The sequence below is a fragment of the Argiope bruennichi genome, chromosome 8, assembly GCF_947563725.1.
Source record: "Argiope bruennichi chromosome 8, qqArgBrue1.1, whole genome shotgun sequence".
Taxonomy (NCBI): Eukaryota; Metazoa; Arthropoda; class Arachnida; order Araneae; family Araneidae; genus Argiope; species Argiope bruennichi.
In genome coordinates, this window is record NC_079158.1 from 16,978,144 (window position 1) to 17,000,832 (window position 22,689).

At 26.2% G+C, this 22,689-nt stretch overlaps 1 protein-coding gene across 2 annotated transcripts in view; it reads left to right on the top strand.

The window, feature by feature from the left end:
* LOC129980544 (serine/threonine-protein kinase PAK 5-like) overlaps positions 1-20,959 on the top strand; it is a 43,027-nt gene extending 22,068 nt beyond the window's left edge. For both annotated transcript variants that reach the window (XM_056090892.1, XM_056090891.1), the window contains exons 2-10: positions 1,325-1,544; positions 3,126-3,536; positions 6,190-6,456; positions 7,387-7,485; positions 8,189-8,377; positions 11,884-12,144; positions 14,295-14,420; positions 15,221-15,355; positions 18,145-20,959. In XM_056090892.1, the coding sequence (XP_055946867.1) occupies positions 1,335-1,544; positions 3,126-3,536; positions 6,190-6,456; positions 7,387-7,485; positions 8,189-8,377; positions 11,884-12,144; positions 14,295-14,420; positions 15,221-15,355; positions 18,145-18,306 (1,860 nt within the window). In that variant the 5' untranslated portion in view covers positions 1,325-1,334 and the 3' untranslated portion in view covers positions 18,307-20,959. The remainder of the gene's footprint in view (positions 1-1,324; positions 1,545-3,125; positions 3,537-6,189; positions 6,457-7,386; positions 7,486-8,188; positions 8,378-11,883; positions 12,145-14,294; positions 14,421-15,220; positions 15,356-18,144) is intronic.
* Positions 20,960-22,689: the final 1,730 nt, after the last annotated feature.

Genomic DNA, 22,689 nt, shown 5'->3' on the forward strand with positions numbered 1-22,689 from the left:
CAAATGATTTTTGTGTGTCTATATTTGAGGTGTTAGGGCAGTTATTTTATAACCGAATTGGAGTGAAACCTTGGACTATAGCATAAGCTGTTGCAATATAAGTGGATCTTGAAAGCATGATTTCAAAAAAGAATTATATAATGCTTATGAACTAAACAAAAGTTAATAAATATTATAAGTAAATAATAATACCATCTTTACCTTTTTATAAATTGAAAAAAGTGCTAATTTTTCATCGAATCTTGAGTTTATTCATGGATTCAAAATCAAATTCTAAGATATCTAAATATCCTATAAAGCCTAAAATATCTTCTTCTAAATAATGCTAGTCTTCAAAAGACTTCTTTTGTCTTTATCACTAAATTTTGTTAATCATACAAAAATAATATTCAATAAGAGATTAAACAATTATTTTAAACTAAAAAAAATAAGTGAAACATTCTGAAGGAGTTTTATTTTGTTTTAAAAATCATTAAAATATTATAAATAAAGCATCCCATCATTAATTCTAATTTCATGCATTAGATGGCAAGATGCAAGTCCATAAGCAAGGTCTGATTTACCAGAATGAAATATTGCAATCAAATGAAATGTATATTTTGTGATTCTGAAAATAAATATTAAATGAAAAAATATGTCTAACAAACATCTGTAACAAGTTCCACTTTTTAATAATGGATGTTATTAACTATATTAAAAAAAGGGGGGGGGGGCAAATATACAGTTGCAAAGTCATAGTTTTCACTTATTAACATAGTATGATACTATTAATAAAAATTTCCTTGTATTGAAACTGTGTGATTTGTTTGAGTGTTGTTTGACTTTTTAAATCTAATATTATTGCAGCTTGAATTGTAAATACTATTGTATACAAGAGTCCAGTGACCTCATCATTTATGTTTTTATATGAGCTTCTTCAAATATTATATAAATGCTTTTTTACATTATATGGTTGTTATGAGTTATGGTTAAGATGTATCATCATGTCAGTTGAATAATTGTAAGTTTGCACATAAAGTAACCAATTAAAAAATATAAATAATTTATAATTAAAAATTGAATGAAACCTCCTTTAAATTTATGATGAAATTATTATTATTATTTTCCATGCTATTGGAAAAGATAGCCTCCAACAAATATCCATGCATTTTATGGAAGATTACTAAAAAAGCAAACTTGCCTTTCCTTTTTTTTTTTTTTTTTTTTTTTAATTATTATTTTTAGAACTGATGTTGTTAAGTGGAATAAATAAAAGTAGTTTAATTTTTTTCTTTCTTTTTTAAAGTTATGATAAAATGAATCAATTTGTGACAATCATTTTCAGGTACCATATAATGTTTGCCAAAAAGAAAAAGAAGCCCATCATCTCTGCCCCAACCAATTTTGAGCACCGTGTTCATACAGGTTATGACAGGAAAGAAGGGAAGTTTGTAGGTCTTCCACCCCAATGGGCCAGCCTCATTCAACCACATACCAACCGCCCAAAACCTATCATCGATCCCTCCCAGATTACCCCTATAGAGATGATGGACATCAAATCTCATGTAAGTTTATTTTTACTTTCTATAAAAGGCCTGTGTCTAATGATGTGAGATGTTAAAATTTGAATCTGAAATCATTATGTAACAGCTCTTTATTATCAAATTTTTCTTTCTTTAGAAATTTATTCTTTGGTTGTTTTATCATTTATGAAATAAATTGTATAATTAAACATGTTAATTGAGTTTCCTGGTGTGCTTTCTTTTATTTTACTACTATATATCCTATAACACTATATTTTAACAGTATTGAATGGTATTCGGAATATCAAACAATGGAGAACAAGCAATATCTTGTGCTCAAGAAATTGAGTAATAATTTTAATAATTATAAGTGCAACAGGATTAAGCATTTTCTGAAATGTTTTGCTATTAAAATGTTTGAGTATTATATCTAAGTTTTTTTTTTTTTTTTTTAAATTTGTGATATTGTTTCCTTGTCTCTTTTAAAAATAAATGATTCGCATGACACCACTGATAATAAGAAGATCAAATTTGATTTTATTTTAGTCATTTTTTTTAATATCTGATTTGAGATTTTAAAAAGGCAATTTTATAAATCAGTGAGACTTAAACCTGGATTTTATAAACCTGAAATTTTTTCATTCATTATTCAGAAAATTTCAACAAAGGTGTATATTGTTAAGATTCCTGGAATAAAAATTATTTAAGCATTATATTGTTGAAACCTGAATGTCATCAGTTTATTTATGTAATTATTACTTTTTTTGTTTTTATGAGATTTCAAACAGGAATATTTTTAAAAAGATGAATTGCCACTTTTGTCAACAAGCTGTCTTAACTGTCAGCAAACAAAGTTAGCAATATCAATTTGTTTCCGAAGCATTTATTTCTTTTGACTATGAAGAGGCACTTTATATTTTTAATTAATGTTGATATCAAAAATTTTGTTTCTGTATTTTTATATATTTATATTCTTATCAATTTTACATTTAATGGAAATTTATGATCTGCGTGTGATTGAATAATCATTTATATCCTTTATATCAAATTCTATTCTTTAAACCCCCCTCCAAGTTACTTTTTGAGATGCCTCTACTTAATCTTTCAGTGGGAATAAAATTCTGTATGTTTTAAGTAAATCGAAGAAAGATTATAAAGAAAAATATTTTGATTCCTTCAATATACTTTAGAGGATGTAATTTTGTTCAAATTGTTATTCAGTTTTTACCCTGTCCTACTTACTATACAGACTTAATATCTGTTCCTGGATTGTATATTTGGCAAGAAATTTTTAATATTTAAAGGCATTTAGAATTTCTGCAAGTTGTTGAATGTGCTGTATAAAATGTTAGATATATTGATAGGACATTTAATAATCTATCATTTCTTATGGTAAACTTAGATTTAAAATAGTTAATGAATAGAATGATTTTGTGGAATTGAAAGGAATTTTGTATTTGTAACATATAATTTTTAAACTTTACTGGTATACAATATTAAATGATTTTGTTACATTTTTTTAATAATTTGTATGATCATGTTTGATGATTTTGATTGCATATGATCATGATTTTGTTTTGCGTTAAAAAAATTCCATGTATATTACTGTTTTTTCCCTTACAGACCATTGTGCGTGGCAGCTATGGTTCAAACTCTGTTCAAGTTCATCGTAATGGTCCTATCTCTGTCACCAGGTCTAACTCCTTAAGAAAGGAGAGTCCGCCACAGATTCGTAGGGATTACCTAAGTCGTTTGCCTCCTCCAGTACCAGAAGATGAGGCCCATCATCCTCCACCTGGTGGACCCCCAGTATATCATGGACATTTTCCTCATCATCATGGTCATCAACACATTCCACATTCCAATCGTGGGCAAGTCCATCCTGCGGGAGGGTATAGAAGGGATACCTCTCCATTTGGTCAAGAGCGAGCTCCTAAAGGTGTTGGTCCTCCTCCATTCGATTCAATAGAGGATCATGTTCGACCCCGTGACAGGGATGGGGATTGGAATCATGACCAACCTTATCATACCGAGGTACAAATTTCTATTCTTGTATTTTCTATTTAAGCGTCTTTTAGGAGGTATTTTATTTAAATCCTAAATGAACAATATTATACTTTTTCAGTTATGTTTTCTTAGTTTGTAAATTTCATTCTAATTAAAATCATAGTATTGAATACAGAATATCGCTTAAAAAATTTAAGCTGTATAAATTTATTTTATTTCATTGTTTATAGTAGATTATTCAAAGTGTGTTTAATATTAAAAGCAAATTAGTTGTGTTCAAATTTACCTCTGGATTTATTTGAATTAAAAGAAGCAAAGAGCTGTGGTGGAAATGTTTCAGGCACCTCACTCAAATGTTTACATGCCCATTTCTTTCCATTACAGAACATTTAATTTTAAAGTGTTATGTTTATTGTATCTTAAATTTCCGTATCAATCGTTTTGTACACATCGGGAGTTTTAATTTTTTTAAAATTTAATTCAACAATAAATATACTTGTACTATCAGCACTTGGTTTAACTAATGTCTGTTATTTCAGTAAAATATTATATGACCCAAAATCTGGACATATTCAGATTTATACATTTTTTAGTCCCCCCTTCTCCCCAAAGTTCTATAAATTAACTTTACATTTTCTGCCATGTAAAGAATATATTTCAGTTCCCATTTTACAATGAAGATTTGTTTACCTAGATGTTTAGGAGACAATCAGAAATTGATAAAAGAAGGAAATAATTTAAGTTTATCTTGTTTCCCAAATAGCTGATAATATTTCAACTTTCATCAGTGGTTTTCTTTGTGTGTGTATATCACTTTGGTATTTAAAAAAAAATAAAAAAATGCTTAGAAAAATAGTTCTTCAATCCCAAATTGCAAGAAATTTACTGAATATGTGAAAATATATCATAAAACATTATAAAAAAATTTACAGTAAATATGTTGAGTATTTGTAATTTAAAAAAAAATGAACTGTTAGAATACTCACAAGTTCAGAAGGATTTTAGCATTCAACAAACTGAATTTCAGTAGTTCTTTAAGAGAAGCTGAGTAATGAAGAATTTTCTACAAATTGTTAATTGTTAACTTAAATCTTCAAATAAATATATTATGTTGTATAAAGGATGAAGATATGTTTAATGGCACTGCATATTTATACACATCAGGAGTACATAATAAAAGGTGCAGTATAGTAAGAATCATAAATAAATTTTATTACATATTCTGATTATTTGCATACTATTAGAATGTTAACATTGTGTATTCGATGTATATACCATACCATTTTGTAATGATATAACTAAAAACATCTGGATATCATTGTTTTGCTTATCCTGAAAATGCATGAATTGCTAATATGAAACCTGCTTTCCTCTACTATTACTTTACAGTAAAAGCTGTCCACTGATTTTTATTGTAACACTTTTATAATGGAAGATTTATGAAATCCATCACTGAAATAGAGCTTTACGTCTTAGCTCAAATTAGAAATTCCAGTTCATATTCCATAGGTGTTCAAACATTGAGATGTGGAATAATTATACAAATAATGTGGACAAATATTCAATTCTTCAATATTTGTGTTAGCAAAATAGCTTTACACAACTTGTGCTTTTTCGGCAGAAGTCTGATCATGTTGAAACAAGGATTCACCAAAGAGTCCTGATAATACATGTACAAAGCATAAAAGTGCCCAGATGTGTTATTTTATATATCATGTTACATAATATTAATTCTAATAATAATGCAAATGATATGAATGCATAATTGATATGATGTAACTATAGTCAACTAGTACACATCGTATTAGTGCTAGAAAGACTATTTGAAAAAAGCTTGCAAGTGTAGGAATTATTTTGAAGAAACAAATGTGAATTCACTCTTTAATTTATTGGGATTTATTCTGTGTTTGATTTTCAGGATGGAAGAAAAGAAAAAATCCTTCAGCACACCTTATTTTAAGTATACTGGAGAATTAGGAATACTTTTTTGTCAATCACATTGTCTAATTATAATGATATTGATAAGAACATAAAAGATATTAGAAAATTCAAACTTACTTTTACAAATTATCTCCATTTACAAGTTCATATCTTATAATCAATAATTTATGCTTTCTGGGAAAGAAAGTAATATATTAAGAAGTTAGCCTTGACATAATTTGTCATTTGCTCAAAAAACTGATGATAATTAAACTCTAAAAAACTATTTTGGGAAGAAATTAAGAATTTCATACAAATGTTGTCATCTATATGATCAAAATAAATAAAATCAAATCAGAAGAATAAAACTCTTTTGTAAGAAAATATATAAAAGATGTATACAAGAAACATACTTTTCCTGCATTTTGAAAGGCATGGGAAAATGCCTTATAAAATTTTTATTAAAGGATTTTTTTGTTTTGTTTTGTATAACTAAAACTTATATTAAGCATTTAGAGCAGATATAATTTTAAAATATTAGCCTGGGAAAATACACACTAGTTTTGCATAAATAATGAAATAGTGCATTGTGTGGAACTTTTCATTGTATTTTAGTAGTCTACATTCTCTAAGGTTAATATTATTTTGTGAACATTCTAATATATTTCCATAATATTTAATTATGTCTGTAGCACAAGTTAGTTTTTATAATTTATATTTAAAAGGGGTGAAAATTTATATGCTTTATTTTATCCTTTAGGTTCCCAACAAAATGCCTCCAGTACCACCACCTGTGGCACAAAATCAGTATCCTCCTCACACTTCTCACCATCCTCCTAATCCTTCTGCTCACAGGGCTCAAGTACCAAATGGTAACACACAACCACCGCAACATATCAATAATAAACAGAATATCAATAATAATAACCACCAGGTGGAGCATGTGCCAGCTCCAGTGGGAAATAAACCTACTAGACCTCAGTTCACTCCCAAAGAACAGCAACAACCTCCTGTGGAAAATAATAAGGTATCCATCTTTCAGAATTTGTATTATTTTATTAAAAAGATGTGACAAAAAGTAAATATTTGTTTCAAAATCTATTCATATGATGCTGTCAGTCTTTACTTAATTATTTCTACTTACCAGTATTGGTCCTTCTACAATAAAAAGACAATCAGTCATATAAATATTTTGAATTATTATCTTACAGATAAAATTACTTTTGTTATGAAAATAAGGCTTTGGCTATGACAATATTAAATGTTTGTCATAGCCATTATACTTAATACTGCAAGTTGTAAATTGAGAAATTTTAAAGTGTTAATTGAGGTTTTCCACTGAAAGTTCTGATTGTAATAAAAAATATTATTATTATTATACAGCCATTTTTATATTCATCTTTCTTTCTAAACCAAATATTCTGAATTAAATTAACATTCTACAGATAGTATAGAAATATGCTTAAGAACTAAATTTGCAGAAATGTTTTGTTTTTTTTTCTTTGATTTTTTATTTTACATAATCAGCATTCGTGAACTGTGTACTAAAGAACCTTGCTTTATTGTTATTTGATTAAAATTTATAAAGCTAAAAATGTTTGTTATGGAAAAAAATTGCTATAATGGATTATGTAATTCATGATAAAAGAATGGACTATCATATTCCTATCTGTTCAAATAATGAATCTATTGACTAGATTAGATAATATAATTGCCTAATGCAGTATAAGTAGTTATTTCTAAAGCTATTCTATTGAATAAGTAGATATCTACATTAAATAAGAAGAAAAATGGGTAAGATTTCAAAGAGTTTTAATTTGATAACACTTTTTCAGGTTCACCAAGAAGTTTCAGTTCAATAACATTTCAAATGTGCGTGAACTTAATAATCTTCTGTTACTATATGTATAGTATAATGATAATGAAATATCCACTTATGTTTGTTGTCTTTTTACAGGAACATGTCAAGCCAGAACTCCGTCCACCAACCAAGCCTTCTACTGGTCAAAATCAAAATCAGAATCATTTAGAGCAGCAAAGATTATCTCATGAGCAGGTAAATTAAATAAACTATTCATTTTACACTATTTATACATCTAATCTTTTTCGTATCTTAGAGGACTTTCGTATCTTAGAGGACCAGTAATGAATATCCTCTTTTTTTTTTTCTTTTTTTTTTTAATCTTATTTTTAAGGTGTTTTCTTGCTAAGTCTTTCTGATTGTAATTTGTGCTTTATAATAAATTTATTAACATGCAAGAATACTCTACCAAACACTTAACATGAATACTAAAACAGTGAAAGGCTTATTTTGATCATTGCTGCTTTTCTTTAATTTTTAAAAGTGCATCTTCCTATTGCATTTTTATGTTTGCTAAACTTCACAATATATATATATATATATATATATATATATATATATATATATATATAATTTCTGAAAATGGTACTTCTTTCATTATTTGTTTTGTTTTCAAATATTATTCTGTTTGTTTTATAATTTTCAATTTTTTATTATTATTTTTTTAAAAATTATGATAGATGGACTTTATTTTACAAAATATTTGAATTATCTTTTCTTCATGTAATTTTTACTATCTAAATTAGTTAATTCAACCATGCAATTTAAATTCATTTTGTTATTAATGTGTTAGTTAAATTATCTTACCTGACTGTTATATTATTTTTAATATACAGCTATTGATCTTCAAGTTTATGTGATACATAATTTATTTCATGTATTAATTTGTATATTTCAGTTCCGTGCTGCACTACAAATGGTTGTAAGTCCTGGTGATCCAAGAGACAACCTTGAAAATTTCATAAAAATTGGTGAAGGCTCTACAGGAATTGTTTGCATTGCATCTGAAAAATCTACAGGTCGTCAAGTTGCTGTGAAGAAAATGGATTTACACAAGCAGCAGCGAAGAGAATTATTATTTAATGAAGTATGTATGAACTAGTCATATTTATTATATAAACAAATTTCTTATTTATTGAAATTTAAACTTTTTGGTTTTGTATTTCTATTCAGGTTAGGTTATTGAAAAAGATTTGCATAAGCAATTTGATTACTTTAAATAAACTTTGCTTTTTTTATTAAGTTATTGTGGCATTTTTTAAATAGGTTTTATGAATCAGTTTTTTTTTTTCTTTTCATTACAGTTAAGATTTTTTAACAATATTTGATTTTTAACCAAAATCCTTTGCCAGTAATGGCAATTTTAAGTTAAGAAAAAACCCTAAACTGTTGCTGTATATTATTTTTGTTAAATTGAAGGAGTACCTTGATCCAGAATAAACCAAGAAATTACAATAAACTACAAAAGCAATTATAACAAAAATAAACACCCCTAAATTATGAAATCTTATGTATGAAAGGCTGGTACTATCATCTAAACATCTAAAGCAGAGCTTTAAAAAAATTAATTTAACTTATAAATAATCTTTGTCGAAACATAATTTTTTTTAAGAACTATGCTTATGATTTGCTTATTGTGTTTTCTGAGTTATTTGAGATAAAAATTGTTTGCATAATAAGATTTTATAAGATATATGTTATTTATTTGTTTTATATTATTATTATTTCTTCCTTCTTTTTCCTTCTGTTTCTTTTTTCTATATCTATAAATGAATATTCTTGTCTCTTTCCTTATTATTGGAATGTTTATAATTGATTTATATATGTAAATAAATATCTGTTTATGTTCATCTTTACTATGTTTACTAAATATTTACACTATCTTTATCTCTGAAGTTTGTTTTATAGCAGATAAATGCAATTTAACGCAAAGTTATTTTAATACTTTATTTGTTCTATTAGTAATTATTTTATAATAAAATTTATATAGCATATTTCCTGCTAGATATTATAAATGATATTCTAATCTGAATTACTAATAAAAAAAGGCAAATAGGTGTTCAAATCATTGTAGCTTGCCATGTTTATTTGTGTGACAAACTGTTCTTTGACATTAGTCAGTAGAATTTCATCTTTATATCCCCTTCCCTTCTCATTGAAAATAATTTCTTTGGTTGGCTATTTAATTTAATGGAAATTGAAATTTATCGATAATCCATTTGAAAGAAAAGGATATAATGCATTCTTTTACAAAATTCATTCAAAAAGCAATGAAATTTTATTTTAGCATTCATCAGATTAGTCAACCAGAAAATTGGGGATGTTCTGAAAATTCATAAAGATCAAGGAAAATTATGAAATTTTTTTCTAAAGCTGAAATTTTATAATTTTGATAATTTATCAAACTTGAAAAGTCACTATTCTTTTTTCGTAACTGGAATGAAGCATTGTTGTCAATGAAAATTGATCCTTTTCTGTCAGTCAGAAATATATATATATATTGGTGTGTATGCATCAAGTAATGGAATTAAACATTTAAATTACTGAGCAACCAAAATTTCTGCCTTGTTTCTGAAGTATATCTGTCATGCATCTGATTTGATTGAATTTGCTTCAAATAGTGCTAATTATTTTGAATCCACTATTCACCTCATTATTTGTCTTTTTATATTCTGTATGTTTATTGGTAAAATGTTTAAAAAGTTTGATTCTTCATTATGATTTCTTTTATAATTTATGTCAAGTATTGATAGTTCAAATACTACTATAATTTGTTTAATCATCTTTTTTATATTGAAATATGATTGAGACTCAGTTTAACATTCATGTTCTTAGTCAAAATAACTTGGGAACAGTTCAAGTTTGTTACATTTGAAATTACTGTGAAGAGGTTCAGTATTATACATATGTATTATTTTATTGTTTCATCAAATGTTTAATTGAAGGATTCTACATTATATCTGTGTAATTTACATGATAAATAAAAAAAGTAATGCTATATAGTACTGTAAATTTAGGAGAAGAGGAACCAAATGATTATTTTTTTATGTCCCATGATATCATGAGACTTGACTCTTTTACGTGGGTTCATACATACAGGGAATAGAAAATACTATTAAAATAATACAACTTTCATTTTTGTCGCAATTGATGCTTAAAAATATATTTGTTAGGGAATTATAAGTATTAGTTTATGTATAAGATATATAATTAAAGTAAACACTATCAATAAACCTCCTGAAGCAGCTGATCATCATCCACTTCTTATAAGTTTTTTTTTTTTTGTTGTTGTTGTTGCTGTTGTTGAATTGTAAAGTATCAGCTGTTATTGTTTGTTTCCTTTTAAATATTTTTTTACTATTACGTATTGTATTTTCTATTAAATATATTCTTTTTTTTTTAATGCTAAATTATGGAATCCGCAAAATGGAATCAGATGGACATTGCTGACAATATTTTCTTTCAACATTTTTTTTTTTTTTTTTTTTTTTTTTTAACATTGAGTATTTTAGAAATTCCTTCTAAATATTTCAAAATTCTTCTAAGTTTTAAAATAATGCTAAACACATTAAAATAATTTAAATTTATTATTTGAAACTTTATATGTACATATTATTCCTGTAGTTTTCTCAGAAGAAAAAAAGAGATAAAAGAATAGAAAAAAAATGTTTTTTCATTTTTATGTATATGAAACCACGTGCAGCAAAAGTTTATGAAATGCATTTATAAAGTTTTATTATTACTGTTATTATTATTATTATTATTTGCACAGTAATAGAAAACATTTTATGATTTGATTAAACTTAACTCTATATGATAAAAATATATTAAGCATTCTGCCAATATTTAGGATGCTTAATAGAAATGTTGGAAATGGCTGTTCGTCATAGTTGATATAATTTCTGCAGATTTAAAAATTAAAATAATTTTGCTGCCACTGAATAATTTTTTGATCGAATATTTTTAATTTAAAAGTGCAGACTGCTGCTATTATTTTTTCTATCCATTTTTCATTTTATATTTGTAAATATTATTTTTTTTTATTGTTAGTAGAATTATTGTTCAGTTTTATTTTTAATAGGAAAGATCCTATTATTATATTAGCTCGTTATTAGTCTTTTACCTATACATATGATTGTGTACTGCATCTTTTGTGAGAAAATCTGTAATAGTCAATTTATGAGATATTGCTGGAATAAAGGATGTCTACATGGGAACACATCTGTTAATGTCATGTATTAATTGATATATATGCTAAAAAAAGGAAAATAATGACAAAAATGCAGCTTATCTGAGACATAATTAGTAAAAATGACTCTTTTTTTTTGTTGTTGTTGTTTTTATTTTGTTTATTCTATATAGATTTTTAATGAGAAGGGTGGAATTATTTTCTGCATATTACTGAGAGTGTATTGTGTGATAAATAAAGGAGAAAAAATCCTACAAGATCATTCTGAAGATTTTAAATACATTTTAAAAAGAAGTCATGAATTTTAAAAAAAAAAATTTAATCTTGAAATATTTGAGAAAATCAAGCAGCAGAAATGATGGGCACTCTGAACTGAACTAATACATGTGTTGTTTTTTACATAGGTTGTAATCATGCGAGATTACCACCACCCAAATATTGTGGAAATGTTTGACAGCTTCTTGGTGGGAGACGAACTGTGGGTAGTAATGGAATTCTTGGAGGGTGGTGCCCTGACAGACATCGTTACTCACTCAAGGATGGACGAAGAGCAAATAGCCACTGTCTGCAAACAGTGCCTTAAAGCCCTGGCTTTCCTTCACTCACAAGGAGTAATTCATAGGGATATCAAGAGTGATTCTATATTACTTGCTAATGATGGCAGAGTAAGCAAGTTTTTATGTCCCTCTTATAAGTTTTCTGGACATATTTTTTTCTAGAATATAATAATCTGAATACCATGTACTGTGGGAAGGATCAATGACTTTATGTGGTTCAGCTAGGTATAACTTTCCTTACAAATGGATGCAAATTTTAATTAATTAGAATAAATGATTACGGGAAAGAGCAGTTTAAAAGTAAATATAATTTTTATACATAAATAAAAAACATAACATATTAAAATGATGATGTTGATCCCATATCTGCTTTACAACAGAAAGGGGATGCAGTAGCTTCTGAGAGTAAGAACCCTTGAGCATCCAGGGGCAGAAGTAACATATTAAAATAAAAATATTATTCAAAAGAGTTATTAGAATGCTAATCAAGACTCCCACAATCCTTGAAAATTCTCTGGATTTTATTTTGCCCAACTCAGGGTTCTATAAAAATGGTTAATTTTTTTCAAGATTCTTGAAAAATCCTTGTAAAATCAGCAAAATGTGTATTTATTATTTACTGGGTCAGAAGGAAGAACCAATTTATAACAATTTCAGAATGTGAATATTTTTGTGAAGTAAACACCCAGTAGTGGTTTAATTCAAATTAGCATCTAGTAGTAATTGTCCAATGGTTAATAATAAGAGCAATTGCGGTATGATTTCAAAACCACTTTCAAATGTAAGTATTGGATTTATTAACTGGAAAATGATCATAACAGGCTTCCTTAGTGTTCTTTACTTAAGCATTTGAAAGTTATAAATTAGAAAGTATACTGCAGCATTTAAATATTGATGTGAAAATATTTGATTGTTTTATCATTGCTTTGAAAATCTGTAAAAAGTCCTTTATTTTTATTTATTCCCCCCTCCCTAATCATTTTGAGTGGAAATCATTTCAGTGCTTTTATAAAATTTACTAAACTTATCTACAACTCGGTACCCCCCCCCCCCCCAACACAGGTGTATGTAAATTTCATATTCAACATATATAATATTTTATTCTTTGACTTGTCACCAGAAATATATATTGATTTAAAATATCATTTTCTATAGTAGTGATAACCCATTAGTTATTAGTTCATTGCTATATGAATCTAACGACTCACTTGTACCATTATTAACAAATTCCATTTCTAACTGTCTAACAAAAAGTATTGGCTTCTGTTGTTATTTCTATGTTCATCTTTGGTAAATTTAAGTACTTGATATTGTGATGGAAAAAGTTATGCATAAGGACAACCTGTTACAATCTTGTTAATATATTGATGATGATATTATGTAGATAGGAATAATAAAGTTGGAGACAAATTATGTTTTAGCTGTTATTATCTGTAAGAGAGCTGATCTCTTTATCATAGTAAATTTCACTTAGATGGTTCAGTTATGTAGAAAATATAACCATCCAGTGATTTTAAGTCATCCAGTCTTATACATCAGTCTGCATCATAAAGCACTACACAATTGTGGAATAAAAATAAAAGGAACTGAAAAGAAATTTAAACTTTTAAGAACTAATGTAAAAATTATATGTATATAATATAAAAATTACACATTTTGATATAAATTTTCGATTATTAAACTAGATACTTAAAGACACTCTACAAATTAATTATTCTCATAATTGTATAAATATAATTGTTCTTTTAATAATACAGATTATAATTATTATATAATTTTATCTGTTTTCAAATTTCTTTTTATAATTGAAGCAGTAAAATATGGGATAAATAAAAGCTTAAAAAAGTGGTACAAGAATGCAAGTTAAGATATGTAGATGAAAAAAAAAAAAATCTGCAGTTTGTGTTCTATATCTGTAAGAAATATTTATCCTGTATAATGTGTCCTTATATAATAAATACTTTTGCCGTAAAAAAGCATTTGCATAGATTACTAAGTTGTCGTTAAAGCATGGAAGAAAATTGATTTGCATTTATAAGTACTCATAAAATAAAGTAGCATTTTTAATTTTAACATTCTTTTCCTTTCAGTTATGTTTTATCAGGAAATAATGGCTATGCTTGTTTTTAGATTCATTCATCACCGATTTTCTTAAATAAAGGAATTAATTCTAAGGCAATTTTTATGGTTATGATATTCACACAATTTTTTTCTTGTTGTCATTGTTTTAAAATATAAATATACTGTTACTATTTTAGGTGAAATTATCCGATTTTGGTTTTTGTGCCCAAGTATCTAATGACCTTCCTAACAGAAAATCTCTTGTTGGTACACCATACTGGATGGCTCCTGAAGTTATTTCACGCTTGCCTTATGGTCCAGAGGTAAGAATATCTATTATATTGCATGTCCATTCATTGTTAATTCTTTATATTTAAGCAATATATTATAAAATCTCTTCTACTCAATCATTACCATATTAAATAGAATGGGAAGATTATTACAAAGTTGATTTGCAAAAGTGAAATATTTCTAATAACAATCTCAGTATCAATGCATTAAAAGTAATAAATGGTACAGTCATTGATAACTATTAAAGATACTCGTGCTGTTTAAAATATAATATCTTTGAATATATATATATAATATGAAAGCACTTTAGAGTTGTACTCATAGCACATATCATAACTTGCCACTATATTATATTCTCTTACTAGCTTTTTAGTTATAATATCATAATAATTTTATTAAAATTCTATAATAAGTTCTTGCAATGATTTAAACATGTTTTTATCTCCAAATCTGTTTATATCCAACACGCCTGTTTATCTCCAAATATGGCAAGAAATTGCTACATATTGCAAAATAATAATTTATTTGTCCAAGATTTGCATGGTCAAAGAAAACAACATTAGAGAAAAAAAAATCCAGTAATTCATTTAAAATTATATTAAACTAATAAATGGAATCAGATATTTAGATCCAATGTTTATAAAGTGATCTAACATTATATTTAATCCTTTTCTGTTTTATATAACATAAATTATCAAAATCTATCGAGAGATTCTCATCTATTTTTCTCCGACAAAAAATTCAATACATAAATAAATTAAAACTCGGTTTGATTGATATTTTCTATTTGTAGGGAAAAGTTTAGTGAATAATTTATTATATGTTTTTTTAGGTGGACATTTGGTCTCTGGGCATCATGGTGATTGAAATGGTTGATGGTGAACCTCCTTTCTTCAATGAACCACCACTTCAGGCAATGCGACGTATCAGAGACATGCCTCCACCCAAGCTAAAGAATACCCACAGAGTAAGATTGCTTTTGAATTCTATTATTGTTATTGGTATATAATGAATTAGTAAATAATTATGCGTAATTTCCTATATTAAACATTTTCTAAATTAATTGAATGGTAATCTGTTCAAAGACAATACCTGCATTAATTGTTAATGACTTAGTTATTTATCATGAATTTTTATAAGAATTCTTTTAGGAATACATATAAATAAAAATGTATGTAAATTCTTTACATTTTTATTTAAAAACTAATAACACTTATCTTGCTTAGTTTCTATAGTGAGTGCAGTTCTTGACATACTATTCTTTTCAAATTTCAAAATATTATTTATTTCTTATTTTGTTAAATAATATGTTCAGTGAATAAATTCAAGAAATTATCCAGGACTGAAAGTATTAATTTTGTATGTAATAAATTTATGGATGCAATTGCATCCATAAACTTTCATACATTTATAGTTGTATGAAAGTTCTTATTTTTATATAAACTATTTTTGTTTTATATCTATACATCCACAAGATTGCTGATATTCTGATTATCCCCTTGATATCTCTCTTTTCTCAGTCCATCATTTCTATTGGTTCATGTCATCTATTGGTGATATTATTAAGATGCATTGATCAAACTCTTGCATGTAACATTGGTTCTTTCTTTATTAATTAAAATCTTCTTGCTCTGGAAGATGTGGCTTGCATGTAGGGACTGGGAAATTGTATAACCCTCTGTTTTTTTCAGTATATACATTTTAAAAATTTATTTATTTGACTTTGCACTTAATAATGAATTCATTAAAACTTCTATGTATTTTAACTTCAAGTGAAATGCTCAAATGAAAATCAAGTGAATTCAAGTTCCTTTGAAAATAAAATTAGGGAAGAAAATGAATGTCTCTGAAATTTTCTTTATCTATGCTTTCAACTATTATGATTTCCTTTTGTTTTTCCTTACCTTGAGAATACAGCACTTAACAACTGTGTTTGAAACTAGATTTTCAATGTTTATCCTTAAGATTTTTTTTTATAAGATGACATTTGAAAATAAATATTAAAATAGAACAAAAAGTTATTTATTGAAATTAATTAATTTAAAAAAATTATTGTAGATCTGTTTGAAATTTGTTTTCTATTACAAATTTTTGACAATAATTGACTTGCAAACTTTGAGAATTCTGAAACAAAGTTCTTTCAAAATTTCTGCAATCCCTTAATTTACTTCACAAATGTTTTTTTACGCTGTGAAAAAAGAATAAAACACAGAATATATGAACAGAAAGGATGAAATGCAGAATATTTAGAATAAAACACAAATAACTCCAACAACATATTTATATTTAAAAAATATCTAATAAGTGATTTTCTAGCCACATATTTTGCCCTTAAAATAAAATGTTGAAAGTATGTATAAATATGATTTCTTAAAGATCAGAAGATGCATTCACATTAAAAAACGCAAAAGGGTATACCTATAGATAAATATATTAACATACATTAATATAATTTTTTCCAGTTTTAAAATATACACTAATTGCTAAAATGTTGAAAAGTAAATGTAAAGTTTTGAAAAATCTCCATATTTTAGGTTTCTGAAAGTCCTCCCCCCCCCCCCCTTCCATTTCTTTCACAATTGAAAGAATTGGAACTGTGTCTGTCTGTGTGTATATAAACACAGTAATTCTAAAATTTAATCAACTTGAAGAAAATAATTTTGAACAAACTCTTTATCACTCAAATTGTGGTTCTATATTTAATTTTGGATGAGATAAAAGGAATTCTGTCTGTTGTACTTTTGTGTGATTTTGTAATCACACAAAGGTAAGGAAAACTAATTGATCTCTTTTGCTTGAAGTAATTTTAACTATAAATTATGAATTTCTCACATTTGTCTTTATTTTAACTGTATGCTTTAAGAATTTTTTTAATGTTCAGGCACAAGTGTCCATGTTCTCATAAATGAGAATGAGAGATGTTGTAATAATTATTATTATTACAACATGTGTTGTAATGATAATAGTGTTTGCTGTAAAGTTAAAATTCTTAATTAAATTTCTGTTATTGAAAATTATCTTCAGATCTAAAATCTATTTTTGAATGATTATTAAATTAATCCAAATTAGTAAAGGAAGATATGATTTAAATTAATTTGAAATCATTATGATATTGTGAATAATTGTGAAATACAACATCCCTATGGTGATAATATATGATGCACTATGTTAATCAATATTCCTTTGTACTAAACAATGTAACAAACATGGGAAAAATATTTTTATTACATTAATTATAAATTAAATATCTGAATATATTTATTTAAAAATATGGTAATCTTAAGGAAAATGTTTCATCTGATAATGAATGGTTAATTTTTTTAAAATTTCGTGAAAGTGGCTTCTTATCATGAAGTGCATTAAATAAATAAATATATAATATTATTTAGAAGAATATGATAAGAAATTGCTGTTGTTATTTATTGCACATTAAGAAGTGCAATTGCACTAAAAAGAAATGTGCTTTATATAAGCCAAGAAAGACAACTGGAATATAAAAGCATGTGCATCATAGTAGAAGAAATGTGTGTTGTTTCTAAATGTATCATAAGAATAGAAATAAGTGTTGCTGAATTCATCAAAATATGTTTATAAAAAGAGCTATGTAAACTTAGTAGAAAAAGGGAAAAAAATACCAAATTTATTAAATTTTAGAATAATATGTGAATAAAATCATGTACACATTAAGACTGGTGATATCATTTGATGTAAAAAATTTCCATAATTCCATTTCAATCAACTTCTTTTAAATTTCAGGTATCGCCTCGTCTTCAGGGATTCTTGGAAAAAATGCTGGTCCGTGATCCTTCTCAACGAGCTACTGCCTGTGAACTATTACAACACCCTTTCTTGATGCAGGCTGGAGCACCTAGTTTGCTGGTCCCTCTTATGAGAAGTTTCCGACACAGCCCTTGTTAAAATCTGTGTGCTGGCCACTCTTACATCCCATTCTTTAAGGAAACAGTTGATGTTTCTGTTACTTTTGTTACATTTCATTGACTTTTGTTTTGGTATAAATGGATTTTTTTTGTGTGTTTGAAAAGTGAAAAAATGAATGGTTTTTATCAGTCTAGATCTATAATTGATTGTGAATAGGCTTTTTTTGTGTGTGTGTGTTTTAAAGAAGCTGTTAATGTTCTGTTATTTTGTAGTTGAATTAAAAGTGGCTATTGGAGGTGCCATTTGTACTACTGGTTTGATTTCATCAACAGATTTTTACTTGTACATTTTTTTTTCTTCCATAAATTAGATTGAAAGTAAAGTGTTTTTAAGGTATGAGAATTTCAAATATTTATGATGTCATCCCTTCATTTTAAAATTATTGTGAAAAATGCCTTTTACATTCTGACAATTCTCAGTTACTTTCCTTCTTGTTGATTTTATATATTCCTCTTTGGATTCACTTCCTTTGTTGTTTCTTTTCATCATAGATGAAAAATTATCTTATTATGATGTTCTAATATTCTCATAAAGAGTCCTTAAGAAATAGTTTATGAAATAAATATTTGAATTGCTGTGATAATCAAATTAACATATGAAGGAATTAAAGAAAAAGTGTTTCATTCTTTTCGAATTGCAAAATATTTATCAGTGATATAGTTCTTTCATAGTTATAAAGATTCCTTCAAATTCACATTAGGATTGTCTTATGAAGAAACATCACTTCTTTATTATCCAATTATTAGAAAATTGTTGAATAATCGTTGTTTCTTATTGTAATCATAGTCATCAAAACAAATTTAAAAAACTTATATTTGTCTTGAAGTGGGATATAATGATGTTCTGAACTCAAATGCCTTATCAAATTGCCTTTCATAGCAGAACTGTAAATATGTCCATGCTTCTTTTTAATTATTGTTTTTGTGAAATTGTTTGGACGAAATTTAAGTTTAAAAAGAGCCATTGCAGTGCTTTTCATTTAAAACATGAATGGTTCATAATCTATTTTGTGTAACAAGTTAATACAAAATAAAGCAGGCATTAGCTTTGATCTTCATTTTAATAGAATTTAGAAAATTATTTTTCTAAGAATTTTTTTGTGAAATGTTTTTCGTTTTAAAGAATTAAATTATACATAATGTATATGTATTCTTTTAAACTCATCTTAAATTTTAATACTTATTAGCAGTTTTATGATTTGAAATGTTTTTAATTTAATACTGTTTGTAGAGTAATTATACTGTCTAATGAAACTCTATTATAAATTTCAGCAGAATTTTAATATCTATTATAATTAACTTGATTCAGAGGGTGTTTTTTTTTTTGTCTAATTTTAAATGTACTATATATATTTCATAAATATGATCTGAATTGTCAGTACTGTGAAAATAGTCATATAAAACTTATATGCTGATATCAAATTTGTTAGTATCATCTTTATATGATATAAGAAAATTTTTACTAAGCAATTAGCTGAAATTTTATTCCGTCCGACAAAATATAAAATAGAAATATTTGTTGTACTGTACAGTGATATTCTGGAAATAAAAGCTATTTTACATGTATATAGTTGAAGTAATCTGAATAGTTTCCATAATGCAGTTGAAATATTTTTCTTGTTATTGCTTATATAAGCAAAGTGTTTGCACTTGGTGTTTAAAAATGTTAATATGCTGGTGATTTCCATCTTTATGTATAATTTGGTGAGTTTTATCATATGCATTTATTTTCATTCATAGAAATTTAATAAAAGTATTTAAATTCTACATGATTTTTTTCGAACAAGTATTAATGCTGTAAACAGGGTGATGTGTTTGCTTATAAATTCTTTTTGAATTAAATGTAGTCTATGGTTTACTTTTGGTAGCTATTTTACATTTTCGGTTTCCTTTGTAGCTGAAGATATTTGGAATTTTGTGTATACTCAAACAGTGTTATTTATACTATACTTTAAAGCCATGGCAGCTTGTGTTTTCCTTTGGCTCAGTTCATTTGTACATAATATCATTCATTCATTATCTTTTATTGCCTTTCATTACCTCATTCATTCCCTTTCTGTTCATGCATTCCATTTACTTTGTACAGAACTTTTCTGCATAGTTCAAGTCAAAGCCTACAGTACTCATAATTTTTTGCCAGTGCTTAACTAATGGAGTATTCTACATAATTGAATTGAAGTTTATCCTGATTTTTCTAATCAATATTTGATGTTGTCTCAGCTTTTAATAAGGTGATGTAATGAAATAAATGCAGCAAAAATTTTGCATTGCTGTATGAAATAAGTGATATGAATGTATTTTTATAATGTGTACCAATTACTTGAGTTTGTATGAGAACATGAAAATTTGGTGCAATAGAAATGTTTATTTTTTTTAGTAAGGTATTTAATTAATTGAAATGCACTCAAAAGTATGTCACTTTTGTTTGTAAAATTTTTAAACACAATATTTTGATACCAAAACTTATTTTTTTAAATTCATGTATATTACTTGATTGCCGGAGAAAACCCAGTGCTGCATATGCATAGTGAAATGTATTTAAATAAGGGTTTGAAACATTTTACTTCTCTTATGTAATGCAATGAAAGTTTTATTGTAAGCTGTTTTTAATAAATTTTAATACTAAAGTTTTATTTCTACTTGTGATTATTTACAAAATAACATCACTAATTGTTTTGCTTTTATTTCCTTTTTATGTTATAGTAAAAGAATCATTAGTTATATTTGCCTTCAAAAATGTATTCAAAAAAATAGTTGATTTTAATATTGGTAAATATTTTATGTACTTTCATCAGTATGAGCTATAATAATTTAATCACAATTTCTTTGCTTATAATTGAGTTTGGTAAAGTAAAATTCGTTTTGAGTCCTGAAAGAATGTATGTGAGAAAGAAATAATGAATCAATCCAACATTGAAATATTACTTTTTATGAGTATAAAATAGGATGCCTGTTTGGTAAATCGTGTTACCTTTTGAAAATATGTTAGCTATTCATAATTCAACAGATATATTAACATATTGTCATCAATAAACCATAAAAAATAATGGAATAGTTAACTTTTGGATTAATTTTTCTAATTCTGATAAAATGGTTGCAACATAATATTTTATTTTAATTGTAATTGTTTTTAAAAGGCAATAATAGTTTTGATCGGGTGTTTTACCTCTTTTTTCTTTTTAACCTATGTGCAGTTGGAAAATATTGTTTGCCATTTGCAGTAAAGGTGAATAGGAAATTGATAATATTTTAAATGAAATATATTGAAATTATATAATTTGTTTCAACAGGCAATGGCATAAAATTCAGCAATTTTATGACACACTATTCCATTTTTAATTAATTTTATGCTTTGTAATGTTATATAGTTGATTTTAAAAAAAAAAACCCAAGGGAAAAAAAAAACAATAAATATTCATTCTTTTTAATACGTCAAACTATTTATACATAAACATCTGTCATTTGCAAGAAAGGAAAAACAATATGTAAGAAACAGTATATTCAATCTTGTCATTTTTCATTTTCACACAAATACTTCAAAGAAATAGTTTTTGGTTTCATCAACATTTCCATCATTTCTAAAAACTCACTAGATAGTTGGAAGACTTTCACTCACTTTTAATATGTAATTGTAAAATGCACATACAATGAGTTAATTGATATGGAAGGATAAACTTCTGCAGAGAATGCAAATGTGTAGTCATTGAAGACAAAACATTATTTTCACACACAAATCTATAGTTGTATATTTACAAAGATAAAAATGGAAGACAATGAACAATCACAATTCCTTGAAAATGTCATTTCAATTTTGGAAGCCCTGCTTGCATGCCTTTGAGTAAAGAACATGTTTAGCTCCTTTCTTAATTTTTTCATTATTTATCTCAGACTTAATATCTACATTAATTATAGAATTTCGTCTATGCTAAAAAAGATGTCATTGTATTTCTGTTCGAAATATTATAACTCTAATATCTTTGACCTCTCTGCACATTAACTGGACTTATTGAAAATAAAGTAAGTGTGGATATATTTGGAAAGATCATTTCTAGTAGTGGTTGATAAATTTCTGGGACTTCTTGAAACATTTTTAAAATTAGATGTGAACAAAAATATCAGTTGCATTAAAGCTCAATATCCTAAAATATAATATTCTGATTCTAATCTTAAATTATCCCATTAAGGGCACTATGTATTTAAATGACATTTTAATATATATATAATATATAATCATTTTATGCTTATATTCTTAAGATACTCTTGAAATAAATCAATAACGCTCTAGCTTAATAATGAATTTCCTTTCACAACCTTTCATGCATTGATTTCTTTTTGTCAAATTCAAATATGATTGAACAAATAT